Source organism: Peromyscus californicus, unplaced genomic scaffold (assembly GCF_007827085.1).
Source record: "Peromyscus californicus insignis strain IS unplaced genomic scaffold, ASM782708v3 Scaffold_19__1_contigs__length_69161282, whole genome shotgun sequence".
NCBI classification, from domain to species: Eukaryota; Metazoa; Chordata; class Mammalia; order Rodentia; family Cricetidae; genus Peromyscus; species Peromyscus californicus.
The window spans coordinates 3,776,055-3,800,580 of NW_026294491.1; the positions used below are offsets into that span (position 1 = coordinate 3,776,055).

The window sequence follows — 24,526 nt, forward strand, 5'->3', positions numbered from 1 at the left end:
CAAACAGAACACTGTATACATAATAAATAAATAAATCTTTAAAAAAAAAAAAAACGAACAGCAAACGCCCTTAACCACTGACCGAGTCATCTCTTCAGTCCCAAATGTGCCATCTAAGCAACAGGGTGCTTGCTACATGGTTCAGGTCGGCCTCAGCCTCCCATGATTATAGGCACATATACCACCAGTGAAGTGCCTTACCTGGTGAGCCATCTTGCCGGCCGACCCCCTTCCTCTTCATATACATATATGGTTTTTCTTTTGAGACAGAGTTTCTCTGTATTGCCCTGGCTGTCCTGGAACTCACAGACATCTGCCTGCCTCTGCCTCCCAAATGCTGGGATTAAAGACATGCGCCACCACCTGGTTCCTCTTGATATTTTTAACAAGGAATTTCCCATATTTTGTTTTGCACTTGGCTTCTAGAAATTAGTGTTTAATGAGTGAATGAATGAACGAACGAATGAATGAATGAATGAGCAAAACCACATTCCAACCTAGGTCTGTCAGCCTTCACAACATAGGGAGCAAACTCTTGAGGCAGAAGGAGGAGGGCTGGTGGGCGGGACCCCTTGCTGTGTAGCAGGTAGAGAAAGGGAGACCACAGGAGGAGGCAGGCAGGCTTGAACTTCCCCTGGCACCCAGCACCGTTCTCAACCTCTCCTCACTGCGCTTATCCTTCAGGTGAAACGAAAAACCATTCCCTGCCATCAAGTTATTCTGCCTACTGCCTAAGTCAGGGGGTCTCCCCACCTCTGCCCCCAGGTCAGCTGTGGCCAGCCAAGTGCTCTTCAAAGTCATACCTGGGGTGGACACCGTGGTTTCCAGCCCTGCCCTCAGTGCCTAGAACTGAGGAGTAAATGAACCAACTTTGCCCTTTGACCTCAGGAAAGCCATCCAACATTGTGGCTACCAAGAGAGCCAAGGTGAGGCTGGGACAGGGCTTAGAGCCTGATGGGAATCAGGGACGTTTTCTGGGGGCCACGACCACTGAGCACCTCACCTTGGCATAGCGCCCCAGCCAAGACTCCCTTTCACTAATTCCTCACTCTGAACATCACCCCTGGAGCTGTGGAAAACTGTTCCCTGTTTAAACCACCCACCGATCCATTCAGATTAAACCTCTCCCTCTGCCTCCTTCCCACTTCCGCCCAAGGCTTGTCTCCTGTCACTGCCAAGCCGCCCCTGATCTTCCTCCCCCATTTTCCTCTACAGTTGGATAATATTTCTCTCTCTGTATTCCACAGTCCTGCCTAATACAGCCAAGCTCTGCTTAACGATGGGGAAAATGAGAAGAACATTATCAGGAGATCTTGTCATGAGACCATCAGAGATTGCACACTAAGACAGTGCCGTGTGGTGAGGCAATATATGGAAGCACCTTTTCTTCTGTGTTTTTATTTTGACTTTATCAATTTATTCTTGTTGCATCAGAATGGGTGTTTTGGCTGCACGTATATTTGTGCACTGCATGTGTATCTGGCGGCATCAGATCCCCTAGGACGAGAGTTAGAGGTGGTTGTGAGCCACCATGTGAGTGCTGGGGAATCAAATCAAATCCTCTGTGTATGGGTGAGTTTTTGTTCTTTTGTTTTTTGTTTTGTTTTTGTGTAGCTAGAGTTTTCCTGCCTGGCCCACAGTCAGGACAAATCTCTGTCACCTGCCAGTCCCACAGCCGCTCAGACCCGACCAAGTAAACACAGAGACTTATTGCTTACAAACTGTATGGCCGTGGCAGGCTTCTTGCTAACTGTTCTTATATCTTAAATTAATCCATTTCTATAAATCTATACCTTGCCACGTGGCTCATGGCTTACCGGCATCTTCACATGCTGCTTGTCATGGCGGCGGCTGGCAGTGTCTCCCTCAGCCTTCCTGTTCTCTCCTTTCTCCTCTCTGTTAGTCCTGCCTATACTTCCTGCCTGGCCATGGGCCAATCAGTGTTTTATTTATTGACCAATCAGAGCAATTTGACATACAGACCATCCCACAGCATTTTTGTTGTTGTTGTTGTTTTTTGGAGGGGCAGAACAGGAGTTGAGAAAGGGTCTCTCTGGATAGCCCTAGCTGTCCTGGAACTTGCTATATAGACCCAGCTGACTTTGAGCTAACAGAGACCGCCTGCCTTTACCTCCTGAGTGCTGGGATTAAAAGCACATGCCACCAGCCGGGCTCCATCTCCTCAGTCCCCAGGGTTCTGCTAAATAGCCCAGGCTGGCCTCCAACTTGAGAACCTTCTGCTCTGCGTCCCAAGTGCTTCCCAATATAAAATTGCACAGGTGCTGGGTGCACAGTCCAGACGCCTCGAAAAATACATGGAGCTGGCGAGAGAGCTCAGTAAGTAAAGGTGCTTGCCGCCGGACTCGAGGACCCTAGTTCAATTCCTGGGACCCACATGGTGGGAGGAGAGAACTGATTCCTTCTTGTAAGTTGGTTAAAGCAGGTAAAGGCATTTGCCGCCAAGCCAATGTCCCGAGTTTCATCCTGGGACCCACATGGTAAGGGACCGGCACTTATGAGCTTTGGTAAAGGAGCATCCACACTTATATAAACAGAAAATAAATCAATGTAATTTTATTTTTGAGACAGGAACTCTATCTCTGGCTGCCTGGGATTAAAGACACTCGCTGCTATGTTCAGCTAATTGTAATGGACTTTTTTTTTTTTTTAATAATCAGGAATTTGAAGATATTTCAGGTCAGGCGGTGGTAGTACACGCCTTTGATCCCAGCACTAGGGAGGCAGAGGCAGGCAGATCTCTGAGTTCGAGGCCAGCCTGGTCTACATAGTGAATTCCAGGACAGCCAGGGCTACACAGAGAAACTCTATCTAGAAAAAAAATAAAATAATGAAAAAGAAAACTATAACTGCAGAGTATCAAGCAAATGTGGAAATGGCATTGGTGACTGCACAGGTCACACTGTCATGGAGCGCAGGGGACAGCTGAAGGCCCCTCCCCTGTGCGTTTCATGAGACAGGCAGCCACCAAGCAAACCTACAGTAAAATAACATTGACAATAGCACTCTCTTCGAATTAACTTGTTAGATGAACAAGGTGATTTCATACATAAGTCCAGGAAAAGTTGAGATGGGTGTGGTGGTTTGAATAAGAATGGCCCCACAGGCTCATATGTTTTAATGTTTAGTCACCAGGAAGTGGAGCTGTTTGAAAGGATTACAAGGGTTAGGAGGCCTGGTCTTGTTGGAGGACGTGTATCACTTGGCTTTGAGGTTTTGAAAGCCCAAGACAGGCTTAGTCCCTCTTCCTGCTGCCTGCGGGTCAGGATGTAGAACTCTCAGCTCCTTCTCCAGCACCATGTCTGCCTGCACGCCACCATGCTCCCTGCTGTGATGATAATGGACTAATCTCTGAAATGGGTATGGAATCCACATTGATGGGAGGGGCAATCCCTGAGGGGCTGTTGCTGGCATAGACCTGAGCCATCCAGGGAGGGCAAGGCAGGCTGCCAGGCAGGGGGCAGCAGGGACAACAGTCTTGTGGGGTTTGTGTCTTTGGTTTTGTTTCTCTCAGTTGCTTGGCGCTTTGGTTTCCCTTTTCCTTTGGTTGCTTTGCGGGGGGGCCTGTATGGAAGTCAGAGCTCTACTAAAAGGCGCCCACTTTCTCCTCCTACCATGTGGTTCTGGAGATCAAACTCAGTTCCTTGGGCTTGGCAGCAAGTGCCTTTACCTGCTGAACCATTCCAGAGGTCCCTCTTTCTTTATTTCTTGTTCTGAGACAGGGTCTCATGCAACCCAGGTTGGCCTGGAAATCATCGAGTAGTGGGGATGACCTTGACGTTCTGCTCCCTCCTCCCCCGGCCTCCCTGGTGTCGGGATTACAGCAGCGTATGCCGCTCTGTCCGATTTGTATAATTCTGCCGTCACTCCAGCACCTCCTGCATGTTAGCCAAGCACTCAACTGACTGAGCCACACTCCCAGCCCTTGAGCTCCAGTTTCTTCGTTTTAAAACGAGAATTATTGTTTTGTTCCCGGGACTGGGAAGAGTGAGCCAGGAGACTCGGGGGCTCAAGGCCAATCTTAGCTACACAGTGTGTTTGGGGTCAGCATGGACTGATGAATAAACAAATAAAGAGGGCTGCAGCTAAGTCTGTGGGACGCTTGCCTTGCATGCATGAGGCCCTGGGTTCCATCTTTAAACACCACATAAACCAGGCTTGGTGGCTCACGCATGTAATTCCAGTATTTGGGAGGCAGAGGTGGGCTAATGATCTCTGTGAGTTCAAGGCCAGTCTGGTCCACATAGTAAGTTCCAGGCCAGCCACAACTAGCTACATAGTGCTATCCTGTCTCAAAATAGGTAAATTAACCAATATATAAACTTGACATAAAGAAAATGGGAATTACGTGGTAAATTAATGTAGTAACCAAACATTACCCACAGATTAAACTTACAGTTTCCATGATGGTTCAAGGGCCACTGTTACCTCCTTTTTCCAGAGGTGGAAACTGAGGCACAGGAAGGCTAAGATTGGACAGGGTCACCAACTGGGAAGTGGCAGAGTTCAGATTTGAGCCCTGTAGTGGTGAGCCACAGACATGAGATATGTTCCTGGCAGGCCTTAGCCAGCACAGGCAGGGATAGGCTCTTATATATCATGTTCCAAGGGCTCCCAGGGTCCACTTGACCTTGTCTTACCTAGGGTCCACTTGACCTTTCCCTTCCCCTCTGTGGGTGGTTTGAGCTAGATTCTGAGCTCAATAGCTTGTCAATCACCCAGAGCCATTTAGGGCACATTAATGGGCACTGCCTGGAATGTGGCTCAGTGGTGCCAGCCTTGTGGGAAGTTGATGACCACTTTAACACCCACCTGCTGGCTGTCACTCATTTCACAGCCAATGCAGCCTCCTGGCTCAGCGGAAAGCCCCACTGGGGCCCTCCTCCCCAGCCTTTTGGAATGGGTATTTGGGGAACCCTAATCGCTCTTTATAGAAACCAGGCATTAGCAAGGGAGGGAGCACAGCTTCCGATTCCAAGTTATAATGATCCCAGTAATCTAGACATCGAATTGCACATTTAAATGGTGTGAAAGTAAAAATATCGTTTTGTAATGCTAGTGTTAATAATGTAAACATTAAAAGGGAATTAAATGCTTAGCCGCAATTTCCTCTTTCAGCCTAACCCACTGAGGGGAGGATTGCCTCCAACACACAGATACATTCCTCGAGAAGGGGAGGGACCCTGCATAGGTATCAGAACAGTCACCTCATGTCCCCAAGGAAGATCTAGCTGACAGTGAGTGGGTACCTTTAAACACACTTGGGTAGTCCAGGTAAGCTGGAGAGGTTGGGCATCCAGAGGTCCTACACTCTGCCGAGATAGCTCGTCATGTGTCCCAGGGATCTACTGCCCTCAGCCCGAGATGGTGTCCCTGCTCCTCTAAAGCAGCAGTCTCAGCACGTGTCTCCTTTTGCCTCACAGAACAGGCCACTCACTGTCTGGAAGCCTGGCACACAGTAGGTAGTCACTCACTGGAGTTGTAACCACCCTGGCATGAGTGAGTGCAGGTACTCCCAGAGGCTACAGGGAGCCCCAGTCCCTGGAGCTGGAGTTGCAGGCCGTGGTGAGCTGTCAATATGGGTACTAGTAATTGAACCTGGGTCCTCTACAAAAGCCTTGTGCGTGCGCGCGCGCGCATACACACACACACGCGCGCACACACACACACACACACACACACACACACACGCACGCACACACACACACACACACACACACGCACGCACACGCGCGCGCGCGCACATGCCCGCTCTTCACTACTAAACCATCTCCCGCTTCTGGATAAATTATTCTAGAGTGACACTCTGCCTCTCCCTTTGGCAATCAGACAGTTCAGACAATCTGCCCCAAGGAATGGGAGTTTCCCTGGAGTCTCTTATTGGGAGAAGAAGAGACTGAAGCCGGGGCGCTCGTCAGAGGGGGAGCATGTCTCCCTGGAAAGAGACTTCGCACAGTCCTGACAGCTCTCGTCACATCACCTTGTAGGAGGGACAACGATGGGTCTGTGACGGGCAGGACCGCACCGTGACCAGGGCTGCTGGGTGCGCATTCTCCTTGCCCTCTGTTTACAGCTAACCGTCGTCGAGTCAGGACCCGAGAGATAAATGTGAGGGAGGGTAGACCACTGGACCTCTTTATTTGCTCCTCTTCCCAGTGCGGACATTTTGAATGAATCTCCCTCTCTTCCTGTTCAGTGTTACATGTCTGTTTAATTGGCCTGTTGAGGGCAGGTGACAGAGTGTAGCGTGGTGTAACTCTGCTAGGGCCCAGGCTCTGCCCCCAACAACTGTGGTAATGAAGTATGTGGAGTAAATGGAACTGAAGAGAAAACGAGACTGTGCCTCCCCAAGCCCCCCAGGATGCTAGTTCAAGAAAAACTCAGGGCAAACCAGGAGGAGGTGGCCTCCGGAGTTTGTTCTTGGGTACCCTCTGAGACTTTCTCCCCATTCCGGACAGCTTAGCCGCGGAGGAAGGGGCAGAGCAGCCGGGGCAGGCTGGGGTCTGGCAGGAGCCAGCATCCCGGCAGCTCACCCGGCAGCAATCCCAGAGCAGCCCTCCAGCCTCCTCCCCTCCCTTCAGCTTCTTGGCACCCAAGTGCTCATTTCGGCTCTCTCTCTCATCTTCTGCTTTGAGTTTCTGGCCACTGAGGACGCAGATTTAAATCAAAGGGAAGAAGTTTAGATCATTCTGAAGAGCAGCTGATGAGCTAGCCATCTTGCCTGGACGTTCCTTTCATTAGACTGCAGCCTGCCCTTCCCCAGTAGCCTAGGAGCCTCCGCAGCCGGGAAGAGAAATGAGGCTGCCAGAGCCGTGCCCAGAGGCCCAGGGCTCGCTGACAACATTGCATTATGAAAAAGCTGTAATGACATTCCACTCCTCCACCTCCTCTTTAATCACCCAGGGGACAGCAGAGGGACAGGGCTGGGGATGACTGTCTCTGAGGCCGCCCTGCTCCCTTGTCCCCGAAGGTGGAGAAGGAGGGGGGAGAGGCCAGGTGAGAAGCAGGTTGCTCCGTGAATTGGGGTGACCTAGGTTTGCTCTTCATGGCAAAGTTTGATCCTCCCTGCAAAAAGCCATGCCTGCTTCCGAGAGATCGAGAGATCGTCTGGATTAGAGAAGGAGAGTTGAGGGCCACTGAGCTCTCACCCGGGATTCCAAGGATCCCTCCTGTTCCTACCAGCCAGTTGCAAACAGTTCTGTCCTAATTGCGCATGTCCTCAGGGTGTCAGGGGATGCTAGAGTATAGGGCTAGGGGCACTCCATCATCCATGCTGGGTTAACACTTTCTAGTGTGGCTGCTTGGAGGTTACCCACACTCACGACTATAACCCCTCACCATGCTCTGTAAGTGAGCCCCAAAACGCTTAGGTTCCCAGGGTGAACTCTGGTGGAATCTTACCTTGGTTTTTTGTCGGGACCTTAGAGAGTTTATGGCTCCCAGGGGAGGTATTCATGCAATGCAGTTTCAGGCCGCCTGTCTTTGGGACCACATTAGGGTCTCACAGAGGAATGAGGTGGGTGGCCCTAACCATGTCTGCCAGTGTACTGCCTGTGAGGATTTAGCCAGAGGAAGGGCCTAGTTAGAACCTGCCCAGAGGTACTCCAGGCCCCTGCCTTCCCTTATGCCCCGCTTATCCTCCTTCATCTCCTTCTTCATGTCAAGTATCATATCGACATGACGGTAATGGAGAGAGAGGCCATTGTAAAGACGGGCTGGGTGCTCATCAAATCCATTTCTTCTTTGGATAAATTTCCTCATAAATAGAAATTTATTGCTCATAATTCTAGAGGCTGGATAAAAGTGCTATCAGATGCTGTCTAGTGGAGCTGGTTCTTCATAAATGATGCTGTGTGTGGTCCCAGAGAGGAGGGAATGATGCTGGGTTTGCTTCCAGGGAGGAGGGAATGATGCTGAGTGTGCTCTCAGGGAGGAGGGCTGATGCTGTTGGTGTTCTCAGGGAGGAGGGCAAGCAAGCCCCTCTAGGCTGGTCTCCAACTCACTGTGTAGCCGAGGATGACCTAAAACTTCTGGTCCTCCTGCCTTTCCCCTCCAAATGCTGAGGTTCTAGGCTCGCTACCAGCCTTTCCTGTCACTGTGTATGTGTGATGGAGGAATATGCCATGAGACACATGGAAGTCAAAGGAAAACTTTGCAGAGGCAGGCTCTCTCCTTGCAGCTTCGCTCAGGTCACCAGACTTGCACAGCAAGCTCCCTTACCCACTGAGCCATCCCATCAGGGATACCTCCTCACCCCTGCTGCCGTCCTTTAAAGGGGCGCTAAGCATTTACTAAAGGCCCCACCCTTTGAGAACCATTGCGCTGGGGATCGTGTTTCAACCAGTGAATTTGGAGAGAAGACACACGGACCAAAGCATCCATTAAAAGAACATAAATAAGGAATGAAAAAGCAGAATTCACAGACCAGAAAAGAGAGGAGAAGGAGGAGGAGGAGGAGGAGGAGGAGAAGGAGGAGGAGGAGGAGGAGGAGGAAGAGGTGTGTGTGGAGGGGAGAAGAGAGGAAAAATACAAGTTGGAAAACCCTGATGGAGCAGTCAGGGTAGAGCCTGTGACTCAGCCTCCTTCCTCCCGGCCTCATGGCAGCTCCTTGGCATCTGGGCAGGCCCCCATGACTAGTTCTTGTCCGTGGGGTGTGGGTGTGTCCTTCCTCTTACTGCCTCCCTTGCACCTGCCAATAGCAGCTGTCTGGACGGTGAGTGGAAGACCTTGGCGCCTCAGACTAAGGAGCCTGGGTCCTGGATGACCACGCAGAGACTCTCTGCTGGCTGGCCCCAACTGAAAGTTACCCTCCTGATTGGAATTACACTCCACTCTGACTTGAACCTGTGTGTTTCTCAACTCGGAAGAGAGCCACGGTGTGTGCGGGGAAGGGAGTTAGCTTTGGGCTCTGGGCTCTGCTCCCCCATCTCAGGCCTGCCCATCCACCTGATGGAACAACCTGCCCTGATCGGCCCCTCTCAGACCTCACTCTCTGTCCAGGTGCATCTTAGCTGCTGCCTCCAGGATCACGCCCTGAGGTGAGGTCCTCACTGCCTCTGCAACTCCTGGCAACATCTGCACTGGTGGCCCTGTCCCCCCTCACAGCACGAGTCTCTGTGGGGTCCCAACTGTCCGGTGAACTCACTGAGTTCTCGGTGATACTATGATGACGTTCACACGGTCTTGTTTTGCAGGCAGCACGGTCTGCATGGACTAGGGATTTGGTAAGTGTTTGGCAGCAGGAGAGAAGGGAAGGACTAGTTAATGAAATCACACTGAGTGAGCCCCTGGGCCAGGTTTTGAAGTGTCCCCACCACCTGGCTCTCTGTACTTTATTCTTGACACCCCCCACCACAGAGCCACATCTGAAGCGGCTGGTTTGTCTATAAGTGTATGACTCTGTTGGGCTTTTCCTTTCCTCTGCCCCTCCCCACCTCCCTAACTAATTCCTCAGCCCTCCACCCCCGGAAGGGCCCAGATGAGGGCCAGCCTCCTCCCACAGACTCTGTGCTGGCTGGTTTTATGTCAGCTTGTCACAGTTAGAGTCATTTGGGAAGAGGGAACCTCAGTTGAGAAAATGCCTCCACCAGATCGGCCTGTGGGCAAGTCTACAGTTTTGGGGTTGATGATTGATGTAGGAAGGCACAGCACACCCTAAGTGGTGCTATAAGAAAGCAGGCTGAGCCGGGCCTTTAATCCCAGCACTCGGGAGGCAGAGCCAGGCAGATCTCTGTGAGTTCAAGGCCAGCCTGGGCTACAGAGCGAGATCCAGCACGGCACCAAAACTACACAGAGAAACCCTGTCTCAAAAAAAAAGAAAGAAAGAAAGAAAGAAAGAAAGAAAGAAAGAAAGAAAGAAAGAAAGAAAGAAAGAAAGAAAGAAAGAAAGAAAGAGAGAAAGAAAGCAGGCTGAAGAAGCCGTGAGGAACAAGCCAGTGAGCAGCTCCCCTCCATGGCCTCTGCATCAGCTCCTGCCTCCAGGTTCCTGTCCTGCTTGAGTTCCTGCTCTGACTTGCCACAGTGATGGACTGTAACCTGGATGTGTAAGCCAAATAAACCCTGGCTTCCCCAAGTTGCTTTTGGTTACGTGTTCCATCACAGCAACAGAAACCCCAACTAAGGCAGATCCTCTCAATAAACCTCTCTAACATAAAAGGGGTTACAGGGCCAGTCCTCTGCACCACGCAGATGAATCCACGGCATCACTGGGTACTGTCTCACGTGTGTGGCTTGGGATGCTGGTCGCCATGCTCCTTAAAGTGCTTCAGTCCTGGGGTCAGTTCTGAGTAAACTGAGTCACCAAGTACAGCCACACCTAATCTTTTCTCCCCCTTTCTTCCTCTCCTTCCCCAGCTGGGCCAGGCAGGCTCTGTCCACTGAGTTTTGAAATCTGCAGAGCCAGGGTGAATTTCCAGACCACAGACACCCCTCTGGGTCCAGTAACACTACCTAAAACTAAACCTGGCTTTGTTCCTTTTTTTTTTTTTTTCCTTTTTTCGAGACAGGGTTTCTCTGTGTAGCTTTGCGCCTTTCCTGGAACTCGCTTTGGAGACCAGGCTGGCCTCGAACTCACAGAGATCCGCCTGGCTCTGCCTCTGCCTCCTGAGTGCTGGGATTAAGGGCGTGCGCCACCACCGCCTGGCAGCTTTGTTCCTTTTTCACCATAAACTATTTCTTTGGGGTCGTCTTTGAGAACAGAACTGGGTCTGGGCCTTGAACATACACAGAGGAGGAGGAAGGGCATAGTGGAAACAACCCTTGGTAAGAAAGAGGAGGGCATTGTGTAGTAGTGCCCCAGGCCAGTCCCTCAGCTGGGAGAGGGTGGAGGTGGCAGCTGCTTGGAGAACCGTGGACTTGGCTGATGTGGTACCCCAGCCTCTAGGGATCTGATTTGCCATTGGCAAATACTTTGTTTCCGGACGGCTTCCATTTTCTTGCCAAGGGCATAGAGTATGCAAATTAATGACATCATTACCTTGGCCAGAGCGTAATTTGGAAAGCTGATCTGCTTTGAAATCCATGTCCTTTTCTTTCTTTTTTGAGGCAGACTCACTAGGTAGCCTTGGCTGGCCTGGAACTCACTTTGTAGCCTAGGCTGGCTTTGACTTCACAGAGATCCACCTCCTCTGCCTTCAGAGTGCTGGGATTAAAGGCGTGCGCCACTGTACTGCACAACTAAACAGGAGTGTTCTTGTCCACGCTACTCTTCCCCTTCCATCAGAGTGGATTTTGGAAACATCACACTTATCTTTAGAGCCTGATGGTGCCTTAATTCTGTGCTGGAGGGGTTTCAAATTCCAGGCCCTTTCCTTCTGAGCCTGCTTGCAGACACGTGCAATTTCGCTATTTTTCTTGACTCAGGGTCTCATATAGTCGAAGCTGGCCTAAAGCTCACTCTGTAGCCAAAGATGACTTTGGACGCCTGATCCTCCTGCCTCCATCTCCCAAGTGCAGGGATTACAAGCATGTACCCACTGCCGTGCAGTGCAGTCTTGGGGATGGAACTCAGGGCTTCTTGGGGTCGAGGCAAGCAGGCTACCAACTTCAGCCCTCCTCCTCCCCACCCAATGTGAATATTTTAGCAGTCCCATTGCTACCAAATTTCCTGGGGGACCTCGGGTAGCTGGTGAGCTGCTCTTGCCGTACACCCCAGTTTCTCATGAATTGTAAGTACTGGACAGCACGCTGACCAGAATAAACAAACAGATAGGGTATTAAGGCGCTCCAGTAATCACTGGTGACCTCAGCAATTTTATTAAGAAATTTATTTCCCTAATTGGGGAGCATAGCATAGCGGCGGCGGGCTCCAGGGCATTGTAATAAGTTCCAATGCTGCAGAAGAAGGAATTCATTAGACCTGTTTGCTCTGCTTTCCTGTAGACTAGCATCCACCACTCTTGTAAACATCGCCCTGGGTTTCCTGGTCTTCTAGGTTCTCTGCTTCCAACTCCCCCTACCCACACCCAAAATAAATAAATGGAAATGGAGAAGAGAGCCGAAGGTGATTGGCTCCTCTGGCGGTGCACCCGACCTCCACTGGAAGCTGCATTTCCAGGTCAGGGTCACCGTGTGGTCACAGTGTGGCCCCCACCCCCCAGAAGTCTGTGGGGACACCTCCCCTCACATGCCAAGCAGGGTATCAGGGTCTGCCTGGGCCTCTCCTTGTCCACTCATTCATTCATTATTATTGTTATTCTTATTTTGTGACTCTGGGCCTCATGCATGCTAAGCACAAACCCTCCTCCCGAGCTGCACCCCACCGCACCCCAGCCAGTACAAGGCGGGCAAGATGGACAAAAGGGTTCACTTACTCCTGTCTCACCTATAACTCACCATAGGAGAGGACAGGCATTAGCTATGTCTGCCTGTGGGGTGGCCCATTCACACAAGCAGAATATTCCTCAAGGCTTCTTCCACGAGGTTTTTTGTTTTTTTTGTTTTTTTTGTTTTTTTTGTTTTTTCTCTCCCTCATGGCTGTGGAGGACTGCAGCATGACAACAGAAACATGTTCTGGAATGCAGGCACCCTGCAGCACTGCAGTGCTGGCCTCTGACCCAGGCGACAATGGTGCGGCTTTCACTGTCTGCTCCCAGAGGAGCTGCCCCGTGGAAGATGCCCGGTGGCGGGTGGATGCCTGCAGAGCAAATTTCTGTAGCAACTGTCAACATTGCTAGCCATGCTTGGAGATGGCTTTTGAAGGTAGATACGGTTATTATAAAGACACCTACAGGGGATCTAGGCTATGCTAGCTTGGGTCCCTTTGCAAAATCTGTATGTAGCCTAGAAAATTCTAGAAAGTTCCAGCAACCTTCATTCTCTCTCTTGGATATCCTGCAGAATTCTGATGAGGTTTTCCAGGCCAAAAATATAGCCAGGATCTGGTCCCTCGTGGGTGATGTGCTCATTCCAGGAACCCTTGTACGTCGTGTGAGCGAAGTCAATCATTCGGACATCGACTTTGGCAGGGTCACCGGAGGGGCTGCCTTGGGTGGTCTCAGGAGCGTTCTGAGGAGGCTCCTGCCCATCATAGATTATGAGGAGGGAGCTGGAGTAGAACCGGTAAGAACTCTGGCTCCTGATGACCGCGAGCAGTGCCTGCAGCCTGCGAAGGATGGGCTCCAGGAGCTCTGTGCGCAGGCGGGTTCCGTCGTGGAGAAACTGAGAAAGGGCTTGTTTGAACCCCTCCTCCGAGAGCTTCCTTCCGTAGTACTTATCTTTGCAGAGAAAACTCTTCTTATCAGTTTGATAAACCTTACATTGGAAAAGAGAGAGAAAATATGAAGGCTTGTAAACGTTTAAAAAAAAAAAAAAGCGTGCCCTGGGGGCTGGGGATGTGGCTCAGTTGATAGAGAGCTTGCCTAGCAAGATCAAATCGGTGTTCAATCCCCAGTATAAACCGGGCATGGTGCTGCAAGCCTATAAAACCAGAATATGAAAGATAGAGGCAGGAAAATCAGAAGCACAAGGTCATCCTCAGCCCCAGAGTGAGTTCAAGACCAGCCTGTGCTACATGAGACCCTATCTCAAAACAAAGCAAATCAAAATTGCTTGTGATAAAGTGGTAGCATCACAAGTTCCCATAGTATATGAGGTGATTTCCAGGAGATTTGGGGAAGAGTGGTTGAGAAGCACAAGAGGTGGTCTTCCAGCATGCTCCAGTGTGGCATTTTAAAGTATTCTCTTTGCAGGTCTGGTCTCAACCCAAGGCCCAAAGATCCTTCACCCGCAGAGGTGACCCTCAGCACACCACTCCGAGAGGTTTGGATCGCCTTTCCTGTGAATTTCCGATGTCAACTTCCAAGTCGTGATTTAAATCTTGGCTTCTGGCCGTCTTCAATTCAGATATTAGCAAACTCAAGCTGGAATGCTGCAGTAGGAACCTGAAACCGGGCCAATGGACTCAGAGAGCCAGTTCGATGAAGTTTTCCCTAACAAAGTTACTGAGTCCTTTCTCACAGATTTTAAGTACGCAGGAATGGCTCTTCCAAACAGTCCAGGTGAATTGCTGAGGCAAAGAAATGGGCTAGATCAGGTGTAGGTGGGGCCTGCAGGCAGCTGCCGGAAGCGTGGGAAGTGGAAAGAGGTCCATAGCCTCCCTGTGCAGTGAACGGTTCTTTTCTTCACAGTCTCAATTTCCTGCCCTTGCCACGCCTTGGCCATCAGAAGGACACCATGGTGGCCACACCCAGTCCATCAGACAGCTCAGGGGGCAGTGGAGACTGAGTCAAAGCCTGCAGCTAAACAGCCAGTGGGGACTTGGCACACGTGGGCATGGCCGCCTGTGCCTGGCTAACTGTTTGAGGCCTGTCTTGCCTTCATGTTACATAATGTGGTTTTTCGTTTGTTTGTTTTTAATCAGAAAGCTATAATAGGCTTTTGGGAGACCGGAGATCAGCTGCTAAATCAGCCTTCCTAAGCACGTGACAGGCATCACTCTCCAGATAAATCAGGTCACTTGCAGAAGGTTGGAGGTCGGCAGAGACTCCATTTACTCCACAAATCATCCCGCCCTGTCCTCCGAGGACTGCATTCCCAGCCTTCCCAGGGACATCTGTGCAATGAATTTATGGACTCAACTTCCAGCTCCAAGGGGTGGCAGCTTCGATTAAGGAAAGCGATAACGTTTGCCGTCAAAACAGAGCCTGGTGGATGGGGTAGATTCCTGCCTCTCTTCCTGCAGTCCTTCCACAGCTTCTTAAGTACAGAGGTTTGGGACCCAGGCAGCAAGGGAACAAGCCGCCCCTCTGACTGGGTTCAGTGGCTTCTGACCTTCCCACTTGGTTAACCCAACCAAGCAGCAGATGAGAGATAGCTAATGAGAATTCAAAAGAACGGGTTGCTGCACCCCATCCGAAGGAGACAGGGCTCAGTTCTATCACGCCTGTGGGATCAGTAAGCCACCAGGTGTATTTTCTCAGCTCTTCTCCGACCCCTACCCACACACTGACCCTCCCAATACGGGTAGGATCCACAGGACCATCGCACGAAGTTTTAGCTGCCCCAAATGGTGAGATTGAGTTTTGGACTGTCCTCAGTGGTGCTCTTTAAAAAGCCAGTGTGGCCGGGCGGTGGTGGCGCACGCCTTTAATCCCAGCACTCGGGAGGCAGAGCCAGGAGGATCTCTGTGAGTTCAAGGCCAGCCTGGACTACCAAGTGAGTTCCAGGAAAGGCGCAAAGCTACACAGAGAAACCCTGTCTCGAAAAATCCAAAAAAAAAAGCCAGTGTGGGGGTTGGGAATGCAAGGCAGTGGTAGAGTCCTTGCCTCTCCTGCCGAGGCTCTGGGTTCCAGCCCAGCACCACAAAACAAAACAACTTAACTCCTGTAATCTTAACACTCCAGAGGTGGAGGCAGGAGGATCAGGGATTCAAGGTCAGCCTCGGCTACATAAGGAGTGTAAAATCAACCTGGGCTCCCTGAGAGCCTGCCTCAAACAAAACACCACAACAAGCACCCAGCATTTCAGACCATCAGACCGGAGGCTTCCTTGCTTGGAGAGCTCCCTCCAGCCTTCTCTGTTGCTTCCTTAAGGTAATGGGCTCTGCAGGGAGGGAGAGGTGTGGGTGACAGGCATCCAGGCCTGCCAGGATGCCAGCCTCCGACCCTCGCAGCCAGCCCTCCGCACCTACCTACCTGCATGCCACAGATGCGCACACCCAGGCAGGCTGAAGTACTCTGCGCACACTTCTTCATGTGACGGGCCTTCTTCTCCTCAGATGCATCGTCCCCGTGCTGCCGGGTCCCCATCTTTAGATCCAAGATGCAGGGCTGCTTGTATTGTGACACCACATTTTCCAAGAGCAAGAACCCTGGAGGCACTAAGTCAAGGAAAGCTCTGGGGTCATCAGTCGGAGTACCTGAGGTTCCTGTTCGCTGCTCCCTCCCCTTTCCAGCCTTACCCAGGAACCTGGCTATTAAGAATGCAAGATATTCACTGGCAGTCTGCTTTAATAAGTCCATTTATTTAGGGGGAGTTTATGAGAACCTTTTCCCATTTTGCTCAGAGGTTGAAATTTAAATGCAGGCATGAAATTCCTGGCAGGCCATGCCCAATTTACATTTTATGGCAGAAAAATCATAGGGCTGAGACCTCTGGGCCGCTGAACGGGCCGGCACCTTCTGGGACAAGGGGGTTGATGTTCGCCTCGGAGACAAGTTGCAGGAATATTAATTTCAGCGGAGTAATTATCCTTCCAAAGCTTCTTAGGGATTAGGGAGGCAGATGTGTCATAGTAAATACTGCAAGAGCAGTTGATGTTTACAGCAAGTTCTGGGGGGCGGAGGGGCCTAAACTACATGGCGGCGTGGGGGGAGGGGGCTGGCCCCTCCACAGTTCTTGGGCTGCAGGTAGAAAGTGAAGTGACAGAAGAGATGTTGGAATGGGGGTGGGACACAGAGACTTCTTCCTGTCCCCACCTAGCTAGCATTACCTTCTCCCCACCAACCCTGCCCCATCTCTCCTATACTGCTGAAGTGCCAGAGACATGACGCCAGGGCCCAGCCTAGCCACTGGATGGATGTCCCCACTTTCTCTGCGTCTTCTTTTGAACGGATCTGATTTCTTCTAGACCCCAGGCTTGTGGGTTCAGACCCTGGGCTTGTGGGTTCATACCCTCAACTTACCGCACATCTGTTTCTCCCTCCCCACCCCACCTGTCTCCTTGTGCCTGTGTGTGTGTGTGTGTGTGTGTGTGTGTGTGTGTGTGTGTGTGTGTCCCCACGCGCATGCGCTGTCTGTCCATCTGTTACACCTGCCCTAGGGACTGTGTGCAGATGAAGGGCGGTAAGGATACGGTGCCGCTTGTCCTCCGGGTACTCAGTGCACAGGCGGGTCAGGTGGGCCTGGTGACAGTGCAGGCCCCACGGGTTAAAGCCCCTTCTCTCCACCTGGCTCCCATCCGCACTTTCCACCAGCGGGGAGGCCTGGGTACCGAGGTGGCAGTCGGAGCTCAGAAGCACCTTGGCTGTGCTGTGGTGAGAAAAGCACTTGAAGACAGCCACAGAAGGATGCCTGTGGCTCACTGCTTGGGTTCTCTGGCATGGCCTCTGTCAAAGGCCACCCAGACTGCTGCATAGGACTCTCTCACCAAACCACCAGAGACACCGCAGGGTCCCAAGAGCCTCCCTGCCCAAACTGGGTACCTGACACTAGATCACGCCAGGCCCAGGTCCTCTTGGGGGTTTTTCTTAGGTGTGCCGCCCTCAGAGGGCTAGAGCAATTTAGGTCCATTCTTGGGATCAAAGTGATGAAGGAAAGGGATGGCGACCCCACCTAGGATCTCAAGGTTGGGGGTCTGGATTCATGCCCTGGTATGAGGTTACGACCTTGAGATCTCACAACGCCATACATATGGAGCAGGAGCGTGTCCCCGCTGCGTTTTGGCCCCAGCTGTGACGACATAGCCCTGCCTCTGAGCCAAGAGCTTAATTAGATCTGTGGCTCCTTGGGGAAGAGCATGGTTGTCACTGTGTCTGATCCCTTTTGTTTCCTATAAATGTTTTAAAGCCCCCCGGGACCCTGAGAAAGGTCAGCTGACATTATCAGAGGCTCCCAAGATCTCTCTGAGGTCCTGAGACCCTTGGGGGCCTCTTTTGTCTCCTGGGACTCACTCTCCTCATCTCTTCCCCCACAGTCTGCTAAAAGCTGACTTTCAAGAGAAATTAGGCACACTTCCTCTCTATAAACTATTCCAAGTTTCCGGTGGCATACTCTCCCCCAGAGACCTGTGTGGTCTCAGTGAAGCAGGTATTTAATTAAACAAGCTCTGGACACAGGCCCTGCCTGTGTGTCAGCCCGTGAGCTAGAACACATGCCCATCCACCCCCAAGAAAGGGCAGAAGAGACAATCCCCCCACCCCCCGTTTCTTTGCAACATTGGTTGTTCTAGACTAACCCTTCATTTCGATTTGATTTCTCATTTTCTTGACACCAACCCTCACATGGAGCATTTGGCCTTGGGGGCAGTGTGGTACCTGCTGAGGGACGAACACCCAACTTTCTGTCACCTGCTCAGTGGCCCTCACCTTTCCTTGAGTGAGCGTGCCAGCTGGGCCAGGGGACGGGGGCTGCTATCACTGCTGGCTGTCTGCTGAAGTGTCTGCCAGATGGCTACCGCTCTGGAATCTGGGGAGACCTGCAGAGGCTCCAGGTTCTCCTTCAGTGGGTTGGCCACCAGGCCAAGATGACCTCTGCTGTCTCTCCGGAGACGCACTGTGACGGTTCCTGCGGGACATGGGAAGGAGGGAAAGAACACACCAGGTCATGTGTTGTGGGTCATAGCTGTTGAGTTTAGTGGCCCTGGGCAGCCTCCTTCTCTCCCTAGTTCCTCTCTCAAGAAAGAGTCAAGACTACTGTCCTGAATATATCTCCCCCCACCTCCCTACCAACCCCCTGGAGCTTGCAGAAAGTAGCCTCGGGGTGACCTAGGATTGTGCTCTTCTCTATCTCACTTCTCACACGTTGCTATATTGTTCTAGAATTGGATTCCTGCCTGCATGGTTGCCCACACCTTCCCAGTTACACCGGGACCAACCCATCCGTGGCCAACCTGGGATACCTCAGAGCTGGTCCTCCCCACCTCCAGGGGGCGCCCATTAACAGAAGCCTGGCCCATCCCCTTCCCATTCCTCTTTGCCCCCTCAGCCATCTCTTTCTCCCCATTCGTCTTTATCCAACCAGTTTCTCCCAGGAAGCCTTCCCGAGGCAGGGCTGGACTTGGGACTCTGTCCCCCATCAGACAGAGCCTTGTCCCCTGCCTTTCCCACTGGTGCCCAGCCATCATCTTTGGCTGTATCCATCAGCATATGGAGATAGGGGGTACATGTGGTTCTCAGAGAAAACTCCAGAGTCTTTGAGGTTTCCCTCACATGTGGTATCTCTTGCCACCACAGCTGGCAATCACGGCAGGAAAACTACCGGCCATGTAGGCAAGGACCTCCCCAAAGCTTATCTACCACATGCTCTGTATTCTCCGCAGACACTCTGGTGGGACAGAAAGCTATCTGTGCTGGGCATTCGCACTGCGTGGTCACCTTGTAGAGTCCTTGTCATAGTGGAGGAGGCCGGTCTCCCTCTGTGGGGCTTGGCATCCAGCGGTACCTGGGCTTGCCCTGGTACCACGCCACAGACTTAGCCTCCAGTTCTTTGAGAACAGGGCATCAGGTGGCCCTGTCCTCCGCCTGTTTCTGTCCTCACCACTCCTCAGCTTCTCCACCTGCTTGGTGCTGAGGAGCTGACCGTAGGCAGTGCCCTGATGGCTTCCTGTGCTCTGCTTCCCAGTGGCTCTGGCCAGCGGGGTGCTGGCAGGGCTGGGAGGGTAAGGAAAGGAAGGTACTCATTCAGCCACCTGTGCCCCCCATGTATCTGTGGGTGGGTCAGGGGGTCTCCTCCTCCCTCCCGCCCCGCATGCCTGCAGGGTCTAGTTTTCAGTGCGCCCTCAAGCCTGCATGAATTTCTGCATAGTCCCTTTAAAAACTCTCTCGAACATGGTTTGTTTCCTACTGACTGAGATGGAGAGGAGGTGGGGTTTTGCGTTTCTATATATTCTTCATTCTTCCCAGGCCCCTTGGTCACCTCCCCAGTATGAGTGGCAAGGTGAATATTTGGCCGAGAAGGCAAGGGAGGTTGCCGATTTTCCTGCCTGCATCCCTGCGCAGCCCCTGGGGGCTGTCATTGTGGACCCTCTTTCCCAGGGCCACAGCAGTTCAGCACGTGGCTCTCCAGAGCCATCCATACTAGCCCAGTGGACTCCCAGGCCAGTCCTGTCATCTCAGATTCCTAGTGGCCTAATTCTGCAGCCTGGGAGGGACATGCAGTTCTCTTAGACTCCTGAAAACACTGCTCCTCCTCCACCCCGCCCAGGCCCCTACGTCCTTTAGACACCTCAGCAATAGTAATAATGCTGTTGGCGTCGGTGTTTACCTAACATCAGTATTCATCCTGAATCACGCCTGTCACGCTCACTCGTCCTGTGCCTGAGAATGGCCGGCTGGGGACATTTCCTCATCTCTCTCACTATATGTGGCCCAGGACTGGCACCGTTCACTTTTCACTTGTGATTTCTAAATTACAGCACATACGTAGGCTGTTGGTGGTGCAGCAGGGGTCACGGAGTCTGAGCCAAGGTCATACAGCCACCTAACAGGTGGGCGCTGAAGGGACATGTCATAACACATTGCTCAGGAGTCCACGGAGTGATAGAGAGTCGGGCTGTGTTTACCTACGCATGTACGAGGGACACCCCTGCAGTGTTCCCAGAAACAGCTCTGGCCGGTCTGCTCTCTGGACCTTCAGGGAGCAGTACCATCACAGAGGGCACGAGCTTTGCATTTCCAGCTCTGAGTCCTCAGCAAGAGGTTGCTGTGTTTGTTCTGGGGAGGAGAACCTTCCAGATCTCAACATGAAGCCTCTGTGACTAATAGAAAGCACTAGCTGCCCTGTGCCCGTCCTAGAGGGAGTTTGTGCCCTTCTAGCTGCTTAGTGGGTCCAGGAAGCCCCACCAGCCAAGAGCAATGTCCTCTGGGGTCTCTTTAAGTTCATGCTCCCATCCGACAGCCCCGGCCTTTTCTACTTGAGGGCCTATGGTGACATGCCTGCCAGAAAACACAGTTCTTGGCAGCTTGTGCCCAAGAGGCCTCCCCAGAGAGACAAGAAATGTGACCTTCCCCACCGCTGCAGGCTTCATTCTTGTCTGATCTCATCTGCTCGGAGTGCCTGCATAAATGCCAGCGAGTGGAGGTGCAAATAACCCCCGACTAATAAAACCCAAAAGTCATTTCCATTTCTCATATTGTCAGGGACTCACCACCGGCGCAGCGTCCCTGCCACTCAGCCTCTGCCTCTGATGGGGTCACTGTCCGGGTGCCTTCCAGGCCCTGTGCCCTCCCCCTCTCCCCCTCTCCCAGCACAGCACTTCCCCGGAGCTGACCCGCTGAGATCTCCCTTGTGAACAGTGCCGGGCTGCCTGCCCTTGACCCAGGGGAACCCAGACTCTCTGGTGCTTGGGTTGTGTATAGATAGGGTCAGGAGCCACTGTGATGATGGGCCTCAGACCCCAGAGGCCTGAGATCTGCTGCTGAGGCCCGACTGGGAGCCTCGGGGCCTGCCACAGCTCATCTCATGTACCTCAGCCTGAGAGTCTGCCAGCTGGGCCCACAGAGTGCTTATTGCCACGATTGGCATGCCCGGAGCACCTCAGCAGTTTTGGTTTGACCAAGCAGCTCCCCGAGTCTTGGCGGATATTGCATTGTGGGTTTATTTTTAAGCTTATGAGAACATTCACCGCCGCCATCTGTAATATGAATCTGGCCAAAGCCTCCGCCAACTGAACCCAAGTGCCTGTCCTCATTCACCCAAGGCCCACAGGCCGCCTGAGAGGCAAGGGACACAGCCCCAAGATGGCAAAGCAGCCAACCCAGCTAAGATCTAGAGCGAGCTGCTGGTACTCAGCACTGCCTTTTAGAATGCCACCCTAGCCGAAATTCTCCTGATGCCATTGTGGGGGGAAGGCATAGTAGGGTGGCTCCATGGCATGTAGCAGCCACTTCAGAAATGGCCCCTCCTCCCTGAGAAAGCTATTCCTGTGGAGGAGCAGAGGTTATCTATTCTACTGACAGGATGTTCTGGCTGAGTGCTTCTGAGCGAGACTGTCTCCTCCCTCCTGGGGAGAGATGGGCCCTGAAATTGGCACTTCAGGTAGCTGAGTGGAGTGGGTAATGGGGCCAAGAACCCACCCTCTAGAGCTAGACATCAGGGCTTCAAATCCTGGCCCGGCCTCTCATGGCCTCGGGCAAGCTGGCTTTCCTCCTCTGTGTCTCTGGGGATATGAGGTTTATGTAAACCAGGGTATGGAATCCTCTTGCAACAGCCCAGAGCAAGCATGATGGACTAGCTGCTACCACTCCTCTTACTGGTTAAAACCAGCCACCTCCATTACTTCCCAGCTCTGCTGCAGGTACCCAAGAATGAACCAAGTGTCCCCCCCTGGGCATGCTCTAGGGTCTCCTCACATGGCCAGAGAGTGAGTCAGTATTTCTGCTTCATCAAAGCCTGGCATTGGGGTGCCACCCAAGCCCTCTCTTAGGCCGGCTGGTAGTCATCCGTTATCCCAGGGAGTCAGGAGGTCCTCTGCTCCAGCTAACCCCCACTGGGTTTAGAAACACCCTCTGTAAGACACCCCAAAGGCAAGGCTGACCAAGACCCTGCAGCGCGGGTCATCATTTAGCTACAACCTTTGGCTCGAGGTGCAGGGAGCCCTCAGTACAGGGTAGTCTGACCTACAAGTTTCCCACTTCATAATGGTGTGAGTGAAATGTATCCAAGAGAAAATATCCTTTGATTTTTCAGTTTTGATCTTTTCCTGGACTAGTGATACATGACACAGGCCTCTCAGGATGCCGGGCAGAGGCTGTCACTCCCAGTTGCTCCTGTGGCACACCACATGCTAAGCTAGGATATGAGGTAGGTTCTGTCTATTAAATGCATTTTTCATTTATGATATTTTTAACTTACAATGATTATTTGGGGTTGTAGCCCTTTTCTAAGCAGGGAGCATCTTGTAATTAGTTAGAGCCCCAAAGAGGTATCCCCAGAAAGCAGAGGTCTGGATAGGTGTCTAGTACCCGAGAGCACCCTGTCATCCCCACCAAAGGCCTGTGTTGACAGGACAAAGAGTCATGGTGAGGTGGGGGTCTCCTAAAGACCCGAACAGTCTCTCCCTTTGCCTGTGGCAGACCCCCACAGTCTTTCTCAGCTCCAGAGCTTTGCTGAGCAAGCATGAAATGCCGCTGGCAGGGGTCCACCTCACGCTAGGACCTGCTGCCCTATGCTGTGTTACAGAAGGACAGATATTAATTCCAGTGGGTGCTCTCACAAAGTACGCAGTGACCCGGAGCCAGCAGAGACAGCGCTGGCCTGTGGCCTTGGGAGACCGTGGGGAAGGCCGGGGCAGGCAAGAGTGGAGGCCCCACAGGTGGCCCACTGTCCTCTTCTGGCTCCCAGGATGAGCAGGTGAGCCATCTCATCACAGAGACCCAGTGTGAAACAAGGCTCAGAAGTCACATCCAGGCCTGTGGTCTGGTCGCGCCTACCAGACCTTCCCATTCAGGTTCATGATCAAGTGGCGCCTGGTCCTGACTCCTGCCTGGGTCCTGCTTGGCAGGTCTGGAATGGAACCCAGGAGCCCTGATGAAGCCCATGCTTGGGAACACCAGTGCGGATGCATCTGGCCTTCCCAGTTGTCCCGAGCCCTGGAATGCAACAGGTTTATTTTCTGAACCTTGAACTTGCTGCATAGCCAAGAGTGACCTTGAACTTCTGGTCCTCCTGCCTCCACCTCCTGAGAAAGAGTGTTACAGGCATGTGCCACTATGCTCGAGCTGGTGCATTGCTGGGGATGGAGACCAGGTTTTCATACATATTAGGCAAGTCCTTTTCGGAAGATTGAGGCATGTCCCCAGTCCCCACAGTGGGTTTCTGATGGGCTTATTTGAGTGTCATAATTGCTGTCCTTGCAGACACTTCAGAAACAGGGCAGCAGCCCTCCGTCATGAAAAACTAAGATTCTTTAGAGGGGCATGTCCTGGTTGGTGGGGGAGGATCACCTGGCAGTCAAAGCCACAGGACCTCATTTACCAACCCCTGAGTAGAGACCAAACTCCTACCCTTGGATCTGGGCAGGGGTACCAGACAAGAAAGCCAACAGGCACAGCCCTTCTACTGAGCTCTTTCTTCCCACAAGCACCTTGTGCTTGGCTCCAGGACGCACACTGCCCATGTCAGTTTTCCCAGCTGCACATACTGGAAGGCAGCCTGGCCTTTGCGATGCCTGTATGGAGTGGGAACTCTGTGGACTCCTAACCAAGTCATGTCCCTGATTCCCCATGTCCTGTCTGGCCTGGTTCTCCATAGGGAGACCAAGGAGACCTCCCTTGGTCCTATGTTTAACCACAGCCACACCCATACCGCTCCCAAAGAGCAGAGTAGAATATCCCATCAGGACCCAGTGGGACTGGGCATCTCTTGATACTATTCCCAATTCTTTGAAGCCGAGTAGCTTGACCTGTCTCCCAAGCCATGAACACTCATGATTTGGAGGCTTGGAGGAATTCAGAGACACCCTAGCGCGGGGACACTGGCTGCTGGGAAGAGGACTGTTGCCACACAGGCTTGCAGCCCATACCCAGTGACAGCAGCGCTGCCGCCGAGTGCAGCTGAGCCTGGGCCCCGCCACTCACCTTTGTACTGTGGAGTGAAGCACCTCATGGCCAGGGGTAGGGACTCGTAGAACTTCTGCTCTTGGGAGACGAGGGGCTTGCATACTGTGTGCGCGTCGTACTGCAGCATACTCAGGTGGCCCCCGACCTGGTGCAGGAAGGGCTCCAGCGGCACGCCGACCCCGCCGCCGTTCGCCTTGTCGGTGCTGCGCAGTACCACCATGGCACCACCAAGTCCTCCCAAGGAAGGCAAGAGGCAGAAGCTGCTGCCCCCACCGGGTGGGCTGCCCGTGGTC

The 24,526-nt window shown here is 52.4% G+C and overlaps 1 protein-coding gene and 1 long non-coding RNA gene across 2 annotated transcripts; one reads left to right on the forward strand and one right to left on the reverse strand.

Annotated features, from left to right (window-relative positions):
• The first annotated feature begins 624 nt into the window (after positions 1-624).
• Positions 625-15,957, forward strand: LOC128114397 (uncharacterized). The gene is made up of 3 exons (XR_008219761.1): positions 625-926; positions 1,248-1,359; positions 13,707-15,957. It is a non-coding gene; the product is annotated as an uncharacterized LOC128114397 (long non-coding RNA).
• On the reverse strand, positions 11,703-24,526 carry Ip6k3 (inositol hexakisphosphate kinase 3). The gene is made up of 5 exons (XM_052744351.1): positions 24,252-24,526; positions 18,042-18,240; positions 16,811-16,986; positions 15,651-15,826; positions 11,703-13,269 (listed from the first exon to the last, which is right to left on the reverse strand). Exons 1-5 carry the CDS (start codon positions 24,451-24,453, stop codon positions 12,829-12,831), a joined length of 1,194 nt encoding a protein of 397 aa, XP_052600311.1. The 5' UTR covers positions 24,454-24,526; the 3' UTR covers positions 11,703-12,828.